At 32.8% G+C, this 16,252-nt stretch overlaps 3 protein-coding genes across 9 annotated transcripts; 2 read left to right on the top strand and 1 right to left on the bottom strand.

The window, feature by feature from the left end:
• The first annotated feature begins 228 nt into the window (after positions 1 to 228).
• On the top strand, positions 229 to 3,221 carry LOC123892519 (ethylene-responsive transcription factor ERF113). Its single transcript, XM_045942327.1, has 2 exons — positions 229 to 584; positions 2,519 to 3,221. The coding sequence occupies exons 1-2, from the start codon at positions 455 to 457 to the stop codon at positions 2,902 to 2,904; spliced, it is 516 nt and encodes a 171-aa protein (XP_045798283.1). The 5' UTR covers positions 229 to 454; the 3' UTR covers positions 2,905 to 3,221.
• Positions 3,222 to 5,799: 2,578 nt separating this feature from the next.
• On the top strand, positions 5,800 to 7,432 carry LOC123892603 (60S ribosomal protein L30). The gene is made up of 5 exons (XM_045942425.1): positions 5,800 to 5,937; positions 6,061 to 6,166; positions 6,279 to 6,380; positions 7,021 to 7,089; positions 7,192 to 7,432. Exons 1-5 carry the CDS (start codon positions 5,917 to 5,919, stop codon positions 7,230 to 7,232), a joined length of 339 nt encoding a protein of 112 aa, XP_045798381.1. The 5' UTR covers positions 5,800 to 5,916; the 3' UTR covers positions 7,233 to 7,432.
• A 1,340-nt stretch (positions 7,433 to 8,772) lies between these two features.
• Positions 8,773 to 15,475, bottom strand: LOC123892601 (transcription initiation factor TFIID subunit 4b-like). 7 transcript variants are annotated; one of them, XM_045942420.1, is made up of 16 exons: positions 15,397 to 15,475; positions 14,523 to 14,599; positions 14,331 to 14,439; positions 13,698 to 14,242; positions 13,469 to 13,561; positions 12,245 to 13,126; positions 11,789 to 11,907; positions 11,586 to 11,673; positions 11,367 to 11,502; positions 11,198 to 11,253; positions 11,064 to 11,120; positions 10,840 to 10,980; positions 10,611 to 10,676; positions 10,270 to 10,531; positions 9,459 to 9,632; positions 8,773 to 9,180 (listed from the first exon to the last, which is right to left on the bottom strand). In XM_045942420.1, the coding sequence occupies exons 2-15, from the start codon at positions 14,559 to 14,561 to the stop codon at positions 9,460 to 9,462; spliced, it is 2,766 nt and encodes a 921-aa protein (XP_045798376.1). In that variant the 5' UTR covers positions 14,562 to 14,599; positions 15,397 to 15,475; the 3' UTR covers positions 8,773 to 9,180; position 9,459. The 7 variants fall into 7 exon arrangements, with proteins under 7 accessions (XP_045798376.1, XP_045798379.1, XP_045798378.1 ...); XM_045942423.1 differs by having other exon boundaries at positions 8,773 to 9,165; XM_045942422.1 differs by having other exon boundaries at positions 8,773 to 9,079.
• Between the last annotated feature and the right edge of the window lie 777 nt (positions 15,476 to 16,252).

Below are 16,252 nucleotides of genomic sequence, written 5' to 3'. Positions count from 1 at the left end.
AGCGCATGCCACAATTTAGCTACATATATATAAAAGTTGATTTAGTTAATAAGGATTCAACTTAGATCACACAAATACTAATAATTGGAATACGAATTTTACTGTTAATGTTAGGACCCACTAATAGATATCAGTGTTCTTTATATCAAAGCTTTTTTGAATACCGATAATTTTCTGGGACCCGATTCACCTAATTTTTTCTTATAAAACAATGACCTAACTAGTATAAGTACAACCACTAATACCTTAAGATGATATTCATGTGAACAATATAAAGAGTATATTAGCAAACTTAACTCCAAAAGTGGATCCAAGAAGGCATGGAAAGCTGCCACTATCTTCACAAACATCAGAGGCTAAAGAGAAAGAGGAGTATGAATTAGTAGATAATGAGTTTGATGCTTATAATTATGCATCAAACTCTAATTGGTGTTCAGACACTGATTTGTCTACTATGGTTTCAGCTCTCTCTCAAGTCATTGGAACATCTACCAATAATCATAATCCTAACGTGGCACAATCAACATCAACTGCCATGGTTAATGAAGAATCTCAACCCTCTCAAGTACCTCTTCTAGATCAAGGTTTGTTTCTCTTTTTTGTTTCTTGTCTTAAGCTAAATTTAGCATATGTTTAATTTTCTAAAAATAACATATTTACCTACTGTGGGAGTTTATCTATTTTGAGGGAAAAATGAAACATTTTTTTTGTTGTATATTAAATTTTAATTTATTTATTTTGTCTGAAGTATTTGATTTCCAGGAGAAGGAACATGTTAATTTGAAATTTGATTAAGAGGTAAGTATAGTTTAAAATTTGAATAATAATTTATCGAATCAAGATTTAAAATTGGATCTTTTCAGATAATTTTATTTTGTCAAGTAACTCAAACTTCAACTTATACATATAAAATATGATATTTCTATCGATTGAACTAAACTTCGAATAATATATTCATCCTTAACTAATTTTCTTAATCATCACTTGGATTCTACCACTTTATTACTAAATTTCACTTAAATGAAGAAAAAAAAATCCACTTAAATTTCTTTAAAAAAATCCATTAAAGTTGAATTCTGACCATCTTAAAAATACGACTTAATTTCATCACCATAAATAAAATTATGACTTAAAAATATGACTTAATTCAAGGTTTAATTTGGAGGAGTACCATTTTATTTTATTGCACAAAATAAATATTACGTTAAAGGATTTATACGTTGTTCAATCACTTTCTGAAAAGTCAAAGTCATTTTTTAAACGAAGAAATATTTCAAAAAATTATAACTAAGTCAAATTAGCTATCATTGATTAATTATCTTATTGGAAGGCATGCTCAAAATAACATAAAAAATCTAACACCAGTGATCATGACATGTAAACATTGAAAGAGAACAAATCAAATTAATAATGTTTTGTCCATCTCCAAATATATAAACAAAAATTTATTTATTTAAAGCAAAATGGAGACTACATATATTAATTTTTTTAAACCTATTTTTACTTATATATCATTTGGAACATGTGGACAACTTTGACTAGTAATTGATATAGATATACTAATACAATGCATATAGGAGGATAGTATCTATACATTTTCAGAAATGTTATTCCAACATTTTTACATTCTGTAAAAAAAATATACATTTTACATACCGATTAATCTCATCATATAATAATTTTGGTCAAAAAAATCTCATAATAATTCATACTTTCTTCCATTAAAAAAATAAAATTAAGATGATATACTAAAGAATTAGTCTCTCAATATATATTTAATAAACACATAACAATCGATTTGTATGTAAACATATTTTCTTTTTCTTCTTTAACTCTTTAATTTTTAGAATATTTTTTTAGTGATTTGACAAACCAAAAAATAAATAAAGTTTGACCAATTATTATTTTAGTTGAGGGTTGAGCATGTACCTAAAAAAAGTACTTCAGTTGATTTGATCTTTAGCTAAAGCAGTAGAAAAACTCAAATAATTGAACTTAAGTGATTAATATGAGTTCATTCTAAAATGAATTATTTAAGAGAATTTGAGTTTAATTTTTGACGAAAACAATTCTTATCAAGATTTTATTTATCTTGTGATCGAATTCTGAATTACAGAGATCTCATTCCTTTAGAAACCATAGGGTTAATAAAAAAGAAAAACCGTAAAATAACATATATAACCTATGAAGCAAAAACACAACACTGACACTGGACACGACACAGATACTATCACGTCGACACCGATAATAATTTAAGGAAATGATATAGTTCAATGTAATAATAAGTGTTGATGTCGTGTCGTGTCGATGTCGTACACTAATGTGTGTCTGAATAGTGTCTGACACCGGCACCGCGACACACATGAAGAGTGTGTCCGTCATTCATAGTTAATATAACTCCATATAAGTGGAATATATGGATATATTATATATATATGATCTTTGCAATGAAAGTGAAAATGTATAAATTTATGATGTTGTTATTCTTTGTTTTGCATGTGATGGTAATTAACTAAAGAGACCCCAAAGAAACCACACTACAGAGGAGTAAGACAGAGACCATGGGGAAAATGGGCAGCTGAAATACGTGACCCAAAAAAAGCAGCTAGAGTTTGGTTAGGAACATTTGAAACAGCTGAAGATGCAGCTATTGCATATGACAAAGCAGCCCTTAAATTCAAAGGCACAAAAGCTAAACTTAATTTCCCTCAAAGACTTGTTCATGACAACTCTAGTGCCATTCAACAAAGTGGTTCTGTTTCTAATAATGTTTCTGTTGATCAACAAGTTTTTCCAAACCTTTTTCAATATGCTCAGATTCTTTCTAGTGATGCCGAATTTCCTTATTATGCTTCTCATCTTTTCAATCAACAACAAGGAGATCATCGTCCGCCAGGCCAGTAGAGTCTCGTGACACCTTTCAGGAGATCCCGCGATCATGTAGTTTGGACATCAGTTATTCCATCAAGATTGATTCGTTCAAAAGAAATGCAGATTTTTATATTTCTTTCTATAATTTAAAATATCGAGTTTGAATTGAATCTGGACCATTCAATCTTAGTTGAAAGATCATTGAAATCTCGATTGCGTGAATATGGAGAATCTTTGATTGCAAGGGAGCTGGATCAAAAATCTATATGTCAATTTTGCTCTTGAAATTAGAGTCAAGAATTTATGTCTTATAAAAAAAAAATTATGTTATTAGGGTATTATTTGGATCATATTATCTCTCTATTCAATATGAGATTAAATACTTTCTTTTACGCTCAATCCTATGAAGAGTAGTGATTAGAGGTAGATTGCAATATAGCACGATTTTAATATTTTCAAACATGTATTAAGGATCAACCACAGTTACTGATCGATTGTGATGCAAAGTACACACGAGGAAATTGAAACATAATAAGGTTCATTCATTATTACAACAGTTTTGCAAAGCAAATCATGTCCAATGCTTGATACAAAAAAAGTAGTTTGTGTTTTATGCATTAATTGCATAAAGATTTTCTCACGCTTGCCAAATCGAATATTGCTTCTTTGCTTGCTTTGTTTTAAGGTTAAGTCAAAAAGTACGGCACTTTCATAACCGACAACATTTTTGAGTCACCACTTTAAACTACTATTTTCAACATGTTTTCATCAAACAAAATTAAAGTTAGACATTGTTAAATTTGCTATTTTGTCGTCTAGTTGTAAAAGGGGTACTCAATCCTTACAATTCAGAATAAATCACTTTAGATGCGTTGAAAACAATTGATATATGAATAAACGATCACTTGGTATATGAATTACTAATTGGGTTACTTCAAGATGGCGTGGCTCTAATTAATGAGACCCAATTGTAAAATTCACTATTGGAGCTGCTCTAAGTGACTTGTGGTGACCCCATCTTTTGATGGATTGAACTTAGGGATGACAAAAAAACCCAAACCCGAGAGACCCACCCGAACTCAAACTCAAGTTAACGGGCGAAACCCGATTTGACTGGGTTTGGGTTTGGATTCGGGTGACACCCGATAATATGGGTGTGAGTTTGGTATCAGTCAAACCCACACCCGAAACTCATACACCCACCCGAAATATTTTATAATTACCTAATTACCTCCATAGTCTCCCTTAATTTTCTTGGAAGACCTTAAATTTTAGTTGTAATTTAATTTCTTGAAAGTCTATGGTGTAATTTCTTGAAAGTCTATGTTTGAATTTCCTTGGAATACCTTAATTTTAGTTATAATTTAATTCAAAGTGTATGTTGGAATTTAATTTCTTAAATTTGCAAATTATTTTCAAATGTGCTGCGGGTTTTGGTGGAAAAAATCCGAACCCAATGGGTGTGGGTGTGAGTGTTGTTTTGCCACCCGAATAGCTTTTGGGTTTGGGTTTGAGTTTGAGTGATGATTTCGGGTGTGTGTTTGGTAAGTGTCAAACCCACACCCATGGGCGCCCGTTGCCATCCCTAATTGAACTTTGGCCTAGTACGAAACAAATTTTACACTAACATTTAGTAAAAATCTAATTACACTGTATCTTCACATCACCCATTTTTAATGTTAAATGGTACATATAAGCAAAAATCACATTTTTAGGTTCGTTATATATTTAATATATCTGATTTACATTATAGGACAAATATATTAAATATGCAATAAATCTAATATGTTAATTTTTGCTTATATATTATCACGGATGAAGTATTTAAGATATTGTAAATACAATCACAAAAGAGAAATGTTATTTGAATCAGGGTGCTCAAATCCAAACTAATCCAAATAAAAACTGATTTAAAAAAAAATCGAAAACCGCAAAAAATCGAAGTTTTTTGGATGTGTTTGGATGTTCTTTTGTGAAAATCGCTGGATCGAATCGGATTTCGGATTGATTTCTTAAAACCGATCCAAACCGAATCAAACCGCATACATATATATTTTAATATTTTTTTTATTAGTATGAATATATATTGCATTAAACTTTTTTGTTCATTTTAAATTTTGTTAATACTATATGTTAGTTTAATTTAATCTATTTTTTTTCTTTTTATATGTTTCAAATATAATTGATAATTGTCATTTCAAAACATTAATTTTCAATATATTATGTTATATTTTACATCAAACTTAATATTTATTTTGTCAAAAATGTCAAACTATTATTTTATAGCATTTTTTTTTATAATATTTATATTTAATAAAAAAAATTTGCAACTGATAATTTGGATATCCAAAAACCTATCCAAATTAAACCGCATAATATTGGATCAGAATTTTTTTATTTGCCATAAAAAACCGAACCAGACCACAAATAAATTTATTTTTGGATCGGATGAGTTTTTACCTCAAAACCGATCCAAACTGAACCGTGAGCACCCCTAATTTTATTTATTTATTTTAAAATGTGGCACCCCTAATTTGAACATCTAAAAATTGACAATATATTTGACAACATATAAAGATACTTTTCCAATCCTTTTTTGTAAGAGATTTCTTTTTGCCACCCCACCGGTTCCTCGCGCGCCCTAGCGGACGTTACAAAGATTAGAATTTTTAGAAAAATGGTATCCACTACTTAAGTAGAGGACGTTATGAAGGTAGGGTGTCTTTGAGAGGTGTCTTCTACTTAATTAGCGGATGAGGGTATTTTGATAAATCCGTAGGGCGCCCGAGAAAATGAGGAGGGTGCAAAATTGAATCTATTTTTGTAATGAAATCAATCACCAGTAATCCTAATACCCAATATATAGTGTATATGGGCCTTAAGAAGTAGAATAAGCTACCCAAAACCCATTATCCATCGACATATATATATAAATGGCCAATCCCAAAATCAAAACCCTAGTGATAGTGTCAACAACTTCATTTCACTCGCCGCATTTTCTTCTTCTTCTTCTTCTCTGCGCGCATTGCATTCAATCCATCAACAATGGTTGCCGCCAAGAAGACCGTATGATTCTCTCTCTATTATACCTTTTCTCTGCAATCTATCATTGTCGATTTTGTTATTATGATTTCGGTTCAGATTTAGGGTTTTTAATCCCAATTTTCCGATTTTCATTGATTTTTGCAGAAGAAGACTCATGAGTCTATCAACAACAGGCTCGCTCTTGTCATGAAGAGTGGCAAATACACCCTCGGTTATAAAACCGTTCTCAAATCCCTAAGGAGTTCCAAAGGTTTCATTTTTAATATTGAACTGTTGTAGATTGATTTTTTAGTGGAGTTAAGTGATTATTGATAGTGGGATTAAGTGATTAATGAATGTGTTTTTTGTTTGATTATTTATAGGGAAATTGATTATTATTGCTAACAACTGTCCTCCTTTGAGGAAATCTGAAATTGAGTACTATGCTATGTTGGCAAAGGTTGGAGTTCATCATTACAATGGAAGTGAGTTATCTATCTAGCTGCCATTTTCATTTTTTATTTTGATTGATTTTTGCTAATTCAACTCTAGGGTATTATGATTGGATTGGTGATGTAGAATGAATTGAAGTAGATTGAAATGTAATAGGCTAGTTGATTTGTAAAATAGATATTATCTCCACCCTATAACATTAATAACCCTAATACAAACATTCCCTTATATGGTTATTTGATAGTTGTCCATGCATAAATTTGTTTGTCGTATTGAATGAATGTGATCAACTTGATTTAAGTATCTGGCAAATGAATTAATATGATTTGTTCTTGAGTTGCTGATGGAAACATTTTATTTTATAAAATTTATGATTTAGAATTAATTTGAAAGGCTCACTGAATTTGTCGAATATGCTTCTGCTAAATATGTCTATGCACTTGTTATTGAAATGATATCATATGCAGTATAATTTGATAATACTTTTCATGCTATTGCTTGCCAATCATTGTAAATTTTCCCATCAATGTTAATTGTTAAATGCAAGGATGTTAATTGTTTTCAATTGACTTATTTTGAAGGCTTTTGCATTGTACAGTCAATTGACAAACTGAACTTATTTTCATTGTACAGTCAATTGACAAACTGAACTTATATTTTTTTTTATCATAGACAATGTTGACTTGGGCACTGCCTGTGGAAAATACTACAGAGTTTGCTGCCTCAGCATTATTGATCCTGGTATCTATTACTTCACTTAACTATTTCAATATTAGCAACTCATTTTCTGATTTTTTGTTATATTATGTTTTCTAATTTCATTTGTTATTTTGTTGTTTTCAGGTGATTCTGACATAATCAAGTCAATTCCTGGGGAGCAGTAAATGTAGTGAAGATTTTCTCATGATGTTTTATATTCTCAGTTGTTTAGACATTGTTGAAAGAAATTTTAGTTGTAAACTCTGGTGTATGATGCTTGGCATTTTGGGTATCCCAGGTGATTGAGCATTGAGTAATTTTGACTATGCAATTTTTGTTTCATTGTGTTGATTGCTATAGATAATATTTCTAGTTTGATCTTTAATGTTTGTATTACCTTTTTGCATACCCTGATTAGCAATTTTCCTAGTGTGGAAATTGTATTTTATGATTGCTGACACCATGAAAATGAAGCATGAGAGAATACGTCTTGCGGATCATTGACATATTATGTCCAAGATATATGTTTAAATAATTAACATATGGAACAAAGTTGTTAATTTGGAAATACTCCTTTGAACTTTTCCAACTGCCATTGTTTGGTAAAAAGACAATAGATAGAGCACCATAGAACTGATTACAAACACTTATTCATATACATCGTCAATTGAATTTCCTACATGTTACAAGATGATTTTTTTCAGATTTAAACTAAGAGTATTGTACTCGTTCATAATTTGGCTGTAATATCAAGTTCAATGTTTAGTTTTAGTACTTTGTTTCACAAGCAATAAAACACATGAAAAGGGATAGTAAATCAATACAAGGTTGATACATCACATATAGTTGTTAAACTTTCACAAGGATGATGAACACCCTATTGAATGGATCTTGTTGATACTGCTTATATACAGCAATATTCACCTGTTAAATATACCATTGTTGAGGCTCATCTGAACAGCTTCTAGTATTGTTGAAGAAGAAGCTTGGTGGAATATAATTCTTCTTTAACGGTCTTTGTGGTGGTAATGCATTTTTCAATGTTTACTGCCACTTGGCATCTCTCGAGCTTGAGAATTTGGGGTATTCCATACAATTAATTCCATTGCCTGTTAAGGATTGTTTGGGGGAACAAGTTTGGGAAGGTGTTAAACACAGATACTTGCAGCTTGTTAAAACAAAGTTAGGGTGACAATCTAGTCATATAGCCAATGTCATCATCCAATTATAACACTTGAGCAAATAAATTGTTATTGAACTTGTTTCTGTAAAAATGGATTTTTTAAAAATTTGAATTTGAACGTAGTTGCTCAAGTGGTACACCAGTTAATCAATGAATTTAAAAAGCAATTTTTTTTCCCTCTTATAGTAGTGACCAAAGAGTGTGATTTTATGGATAATACAAACAAGAAAAAATTACACCGTCCATGCAATTATTGGACCTCATTTCTTCCTAATCAAAATAGCTATACACATATTTCCATACATCCAATAGAAATTGGATCAAACTCAATTATGATGGATATGTTGCATTGCTGCTGCTATGTATTATTTGGTTCATGCTTTCATTTTACCTTAAACTCTTTATCTGTTCAAGCCTACAAGACTAATTATCGACCTAATTGACCATTTAAGAATGAATGGGTTTATCAAATTTGTAACAGTAAGATAAAATCTTTTTTACATACATGTTTAGTTTGTAAACATCTTGACCAAAAACAAATGTTGCAAAATGCAGTTAGATCGCGCAAAAAGTCATATATATTAAATAAAAATATTATTACAACTATCACCCCTAGAAAATGACTACTGAATTAAGCAAAACGAACCCAACATCTCATCTCAGTTAATTCAACAAACAAGCTAAACTTTTCATATCATAAAATCTGCTAAGAAAACATAGGCAATGTGCAAGCTTAGCTTGGTTGGTTCCCCACATTAATAGTAAATATCATCAGTAGTTAGTCGAACAACCGCAACATACATTTTCCTTCCTGTTGTATCCCGCAGAAGAAATGCTCATGTTTTGTAACTGAAACATAAAAAGAACACAACAACTTCAGGGTCTCCTTTCACAGAATGAGTCAAATCTTTTTACGCAAATCACCGTCTTGTTATCTACAGAAATTTGAGCTGTATAATTTAAGTTAGATGGAGCCAGGCATGCAATAGTGTCAATAGACATAGCTCATATAGCTGCAAACTTCAACTTTCACAATGATGAGTTTCAGGTTAATTTCACAATTTCCAAAATTATCCTATAGCGAACTGAATACAAGAGAATAGAGAGAGGGAGGACATCAAAAGGGGCCAGTTTCATTGATGTGATTGATCAATCCATATGCATAAGATGAGAGTAAATTCAATGGTAATATAAAAAGGAAAAAAATGACCTAGATATTTCATTTTACCTTATTCAGTTGAAGTGTCAGAATGAATTCTCTCATGCAATCGATATAAGAGTGATGATTTGGACATCTGAGGTTCCCTCTCCAAGACTGCAATCACATCCTTCACAGAGATACTACGAGCTATGCGAGTTTGAGATCCAGGGGATTGATTTTTCCCTAATTTCCTAGCAGCCGCTGTTGGCAACAAGATCACAAGGACATAATATCAGCAAAAATGTTGCACTGTGTAATCAGACAATGGGCATACACACAACACATACATATGTTTTTGGGTTCCATATTTTTGTTCCCTTTTAAATAGGTCGCGCTCAAAGTCTGTTTTTACAATTTCTTTCAATAGTTGCCAATTCATATTTGATGTAGGAAAATAAACCAAAACACCAATTCTCAAACAATCTAGAAAAATTGATGTTTGACAAAATATGTATAATTGGTGTTTATTTTTCAACAGTGACATAGGTTATTGTATTGCAACAACTTATAAGTTAGTTCAATATATACTCGTCGGTTTTGGGCGATGGCAGTACATTCAGACTTTGTTTTGCTCTACTGCATTTTTGCTAGGAAAGTGTGAATTTTGCGGAGTTCTCATTATGCTTACTAAATTGGAATATTAGGCAATAGATGTATAAATAATGTTTATTTTGAAGTAAATAATTAGTTATATAAGTTGTTTTAAGATATACATAAAAATCAATGAAACTCATGCGAACACACAAGGTAACTAACTAGTTTGAATACAACGGTAAAGATAGAAACTCCATTGAATTTATAGACAACTGAAGTGGTAGGAAGCCACAAAGAAACGCACCTGAATTCCCAAGAAAAGTTGGACCTTTTCTCTCCCTTTCTTGATTATCTTTTGTGTACCTTCCGAATGATGGTGAAGATTTGCGACTGACATCTTTAGTTGGCTGAGAACCAGATGCAGTGTCCGTTCCCCCTTCACGTTTTTGCCTAGCTTGCTCAGCCATAAGCTGCCACTTTGACAGCATGTCATCTCCCCCAACAGCAGCTCGGGCTGCAACATTTGCAGCATTTGTCCTCATCTTGTCATCTACTTCCCTGTTCACCTACAACAAATTACCAATAAAAAACAAGACTTCCCACATAGATAAAGGTGAATTGCATAATCTAAATTGATTGCAGTACCCTTGTTGAATTATTGCGACCATCATCCTTCTCCTTGTCACTATCAACTCCGGAACTACCTTCTACCTATACATAAAAAATAGATTACAATGTTTCAAATGATAAGCACATAGGTTTGAATCTAAGATGCAAAAATATAAAATACACACAAGAAATGTGCAAGGACAGGAGTTATATTATGTCATCAACTAAACAAAAACTTCCACAAAGTGAAAAAAGTGGAACCTACATCATTTAGTTTCCGGAGCTTGTCTGCTTCAGCCTGTTTTTTCTCCCACTCTTCCCTTGCTTTCTTATTCATTGTCATGATTTGCTGTCGAACATCTGAAGTGACAACAGTCCGATGTCTTGTTTTCTCAATATCAACCCGCTGTTACGAAAACTATTGGAATTAAAAAACTTTACAGATTAACAAAAGGCTACACATGCAAGCAGTTAGAAAAAATAACTGACCTGCTTTGACATTCTAATTATGTTACTTATTACTCCACGCATTCTCTCCTCCACGCACTGAACATTCATTTTCAGCCGTAAGATTACATGGAATCCTACTTGTAACAAATAATGAAAAAATGGTTGAATCTCACCAGTGACAAGCATCTTTCCACGTCATTACTCATGCCTTTCAAGCCACACTCGGTCACTGCCAAGGTGACAAAATAGAACAGCTATAAGGCTTATATAGACCCAAGTACATATGTTTAAAGAATGGAAAGAAAATCAGATGAACAGAGTAATGGCATAAATATGACTAACTAATCTCAATCAATTTTCTCTGCAATGGAGCTTTCAGCAAAATCAGATTTTCCTCCTCTTCTTGCACAACTCTTCGAGAGGCTTCTGAAACTCGACTGTCTTCCTTGGGCCCAGAAAATAACTGTTCTTCCTCTTCCTATAAAAAGAGAACACAAAAATAGCCTGAGATTTTAACACAGAAAAGACTATGGTTTTCTTCAATATGATAAAGTATCATACCCTAAGATCAACACCACTAACAGCGGCAACATCATTAAGCTGCTCAATGCTTTGTTCCAGAGATGACCCTGACACCTTTTGTTTCTTACTGCAGGATAGCAAGCATATATGCATATACTCAAAATCAGTAAGAGATTGTAATAACTAACCCAGGAAAAAAAAAAAGCATACAAATCATGAACGAGCAGAATATTGCAACTCACCTTGGAGGAGGGGGTGAAGAACCAAGTGCTTCAAGTGGTTTCTTCTGACCAATAGGAGTTTTTTTTAGAGGTGTCTTTGAACTAATACCAGAAGTGCTAACTGGGATCTGAGAGCTTAACTGATACAAATGGAGTAGACGAAATTGGGTATCAGCAGACAACAAGTAATAATATATCATTAAAAACACGGATGGAACCCACCCTTGTAAAAAGAACGATGGCTTGGTATTCAAGAAAACAAAAAGGAACCTGGTGTTTTGTAAATTTGTGTTTAAGATGCATATAATATATAACACCAACATAGGGTGCATCAGGCTCATGACCAAGAAAACAAAAAAGAACATTTGGATACTGTTTGATCCCCAAAACTTTAGGCATTGCATCTTTTAGACAAAGACATGCACATTAGTTTATAACTAAACTAATGTTAAGAAGAAAAAAGAGTTTATAACTTACGGAGACAGTTGGAGCTAGTTGAGATGCAGAAGGGGAAGCAGAATTTGGCGGCATGCTAGCAGATGTTGTATGCGGCATGCTAGTGGATGCTACAGAACCTCTTGAAAACTCATTCTTTACAGTGCCTTGATTGATACCACTACCCTGTTCATTTTGACCAGAATTAACAGAAGGCAACCCATGCAATTTAGACATATGTTGCCTATGTTGCTGCTCAATAGAAAGATCATTAGGTTCCTTTTTTACATATGACATAGATGTAAACAAGCCCGAATTTTGTTCTGCTGATGGTTGCCAAGAATTTAAATTTTGTTGTGATGTTGTATTGTTTACCACAGTCGACACAGATCCACCTGGCATTCTCTTAGGATCATTGAAAGAACTCTGCTGACTTAGACCAATGCTCTGATGTGAAATTTGCCTTATGTGCGAATCATGAGGACGAATTTGTGGTCTGAGAGATGATGATGAACTGGTGGTTGTTCCGGAAAAAGGGATATAGTTACCACCACTGCTTCCATATGTCGATGGGAAATGGATATGTTGTTGTTGCTGCTTATTAAGGCCTTGTATGTGAACTGAGGATCTTTCGGTTTCTTGACTAACGGCATTAGAACTGGATGATTGTAATTGATTTGGTTGCACTACTCGAACATCATGTTCCTGAGGTTTTTTAGCACTAACGTCCATAGTTGAATAGGAAGGTTCACTCTTCACTTGGATAGCCGGAGAAGTATTATGAGAATGGTTCGGAGCAGCACTCATACTTCTCTGATGCAGTTGTGCTAATGCATGGGGATCATTAAATTTTGTTCCACTGGAAGTAACACTTGGCATTCTTACAGGATGCTGCTGTCCAGAAGAACCTGTGTTGGCTTTTGTCTGCAAGAAAAAACGATGGTTCTTAGCATACCGTTGAAATCAATATTCAACCACTTTAAGAAAAAACATATGTAAGACTGCATAAACCATTTACTCTACTTTTTTTTTTTTTTTTAAAACTTGGTATCCGGCCTTAGGACCGACTAATCCAAGGGGACCAATCCCACCGCCCACTTGCGGGGGCCCCATTTAAAGCCAGAGTTTTTTTGTTCTGTATGGACTTAGCCCACCGAAATTGGCACCAGTGGGAATCGAACCTGAGACCTTGAGAGGAGCATACTCCAAGGGCCCAAGCCAACACCACTCGACCAACCCCAAGTGGGTTCTATTTACTCTACTTACCTGTTGCACTTTTGCTAATGCCATTCTAAGCATTTGATCCCCAACGATCCCTTTCATAAGCCGTACAAAATGATCTTTAGGTATTTCATCTCTCTAGAACAAATGACAACAAAATTGACAAAACAAAAGACTTAGTAATATGAAAAAGCACTGTACAACAAACTTTAATTGTTTAGCACAGAAGAGAGGGAAAGAGGACATGATAGCGAAACTGGTTTGAGAAACTCACCTTCAATTTGTTAAATAAAGTTTGAAGTTGCATGGCTCTGTCTTTGGCAAGTTGGGGAATCAACATAGGGAGCAACATGCCAAATGGTACCTGTTTACTACGATTGACTTGGCTACTAGGTTGTTCACTGACCACCGTGGCCTGTTGATTACTCATCTGCTGCAGCTTTGCATACTGAGACTCAATGTTGGGATTATTTGTTTTGATTGGCTCATGGTTGAAGATAGGATCTTTTTCAGATTTCGGAACTTCATTTGTTTGAGAATGTTGGTGAGAATGTTGGTTGAAGATAGGATCTTTTTCAGATTTCGGAACTTCATTATCTTGAGATTGTTTGTGTGATAAAGTAATATTACTTGCATCCTGTGAAGCAACACTGTTCTGTATCTGTTCCATGATAGGTCCTTGTTGGTTCGGCTCCGTTTCAGATAAAGGTTGGTCTTTCTGCTGTGCAATTTTAGGCTCCTGATTTTGACTGTCAATCTGGTTGTCATGGCTAGAAGTCGGCCAAGTTGATAATGATTGACTGAACGAATTATTGCTTCCTTCAGAAAATAAATGAAGCAATCATCAAAATACTACATGTGAAAGTGATTAGAAGCCATAGGAATTATAATGTAAATTGATGAATACCTCCAGCATCTGAATGAGAAAGGTGAGAATCAGAAGCATCTCCGGCTATGTCTCTATTCAATGCAGCTTCGAAGGCTTCCACATCTGCTCCTGAATGCATAGTTTCATCCTGTGGACATCAAAACACACTGATGGTACAGTAGATGTTTGTTTTCCAGAAAAAAAATATACAGTAGAGAGGAGAAAACCAACCTCATCATCTTCAAGAAGCTTCACTATAGATGGGTCCATAGCAGCTGTGCACGGTTTTCTCTGTTGCTCTTCTATACCTACAAACCGCAATTCAAATATTTTCTTTACGCCATATATTAGCTCATAAAAGAAGCAATTGAGCTTAAATAGTTCCATTCCATCAACATATGTATTAGGATATAGGCATAAAAATTCAGGATTATTTGATTATTGGTTTTACTAAAACATTTAGAACCACAGGGTTATTTAGAATTACTAAAAATGAAAGGTATTTTACAGGACCAAAAACTTATGTTAAAATAACTTTTTGATCCCTATAAAATACTGCCTCCATCCTAAAATATAAGCAAAAATGGGTCGACAAAAGTCAATGTATCCGGTCTAAAATTTACTCAAGACATAGTTGATCGATTATTCATAATTTAATTAAAAAAAACACACTTTTTCACTCTTGTATTGCTATTCACATAATACTTTTCACAATTAAGCAATTAAATTGAATTAAATAAAAGCACAGACTAGAAAGAGGAAGAAGGTACAAAACAAGAAATAAAGCCCACTATAGGGTACTAAGAAAGAATGGTAATTTTTGTGTCTAAGAGAAGAAGAAAATACATAATCACAAGAATGATGTTGAAGAAGCTGTAAATGATGAATTTTGGTTTCATGGTTATCCTTAATTTCATTGTTTTTGTAATTCCCATGACAAACAAATTAGGTTTGTGAAGAAATGAAATGGGAAAGGGAAACTAATAACTTCATGAGACAATATGAAATCAAAAAGCAAATTGAACACAAAATAGTACCTGAGTGAGTTGCAGAACAAAGAGGGCGAAGAAATTCAGTGTTTCTAATTCAAAGTATATAAACATACCTTGACTTCGTCACTCGTCACTTGTTGTCTAAACTTGTTGGTGACTTGGAAGTTGGAACAACTTTATGTTTTTTTTTTTAGTTTAATTGATATGCAATGACGGTGTAAAATACTTTTACACCATCGTTCAATAAATAACCATTATTTTGCCATGTCATGTCAAGAAAGTGGGGTGAAGTGGGGTGATGTGACGGAAAACATGGTTGGTATTGGTTGACAGTGTAAAATTATTTTACACCGTCGGTGCATATCAATTAAATCCTTTTTTTTTTGACATAGTAATATAGTATTGTTTTAAGGATATTTTGGTCCTGCAAATATGTCTCATTTTAATTTTAGTTCCTGTAATTTATTTTATTTTATTTTAATTCCTATAGAATCTCAAAAATTTTAAAATTGTCCATGAATTAGATTTTTTTGCTGACATGTCAATTTTTTTATGATTTAGCAGATGCTGAGTAAACTTCTGTTGCTGACGTAGATATTTTAATAAATTTTCATTTAAATTTTTATTTTTTGATAAAAATAAAATTAATTAAAAAATTAAATTTGTTCCGTTTAAAATAGAAATGAGTAAATGAAAAATTAAGGTTTATTGTTTGTTGAAGAAAGATGTGCAAAGCAAAAAAGTCTACTCAACATCTATCAAATCATCCGAAATTTGACATGTCAGCATAAAATTCAACTCATGGACCATTTTAAAAATTTTGAGATTTTGCAAGAAATAAAATCAAAACGAGACATATTTGCTGAGACCAAAAACATATCATATCATATTTAAACCTAAAGAGAATGTTAACATGTGCCCCAAGGGTTTAGGCATATGCTAAGGAAACAAATATAGAAATTATTTCTT

This window comes from Trifolium pratense, linkage group LG6 (assembly GCF_020283565.1).
Source record: "Trifolium pratense cultivar HEN17-A07 linkage group LG6, ARS_RC_1.1, whole genome shotgun sequence".
Classification (NCBI taxonomy): domain Eukaryota; kingdom Viridiplantae; phylum Streptophyta; class Magnoliopsida; order Fabales; family Fabaceae; genus Trifolium; species Trifolium pratense.
The sequence above is the reverse complement of the archived record's forward strand: the minus strand, read 5'-3'. Positions and strand labels throughout refer to the sequence as shown.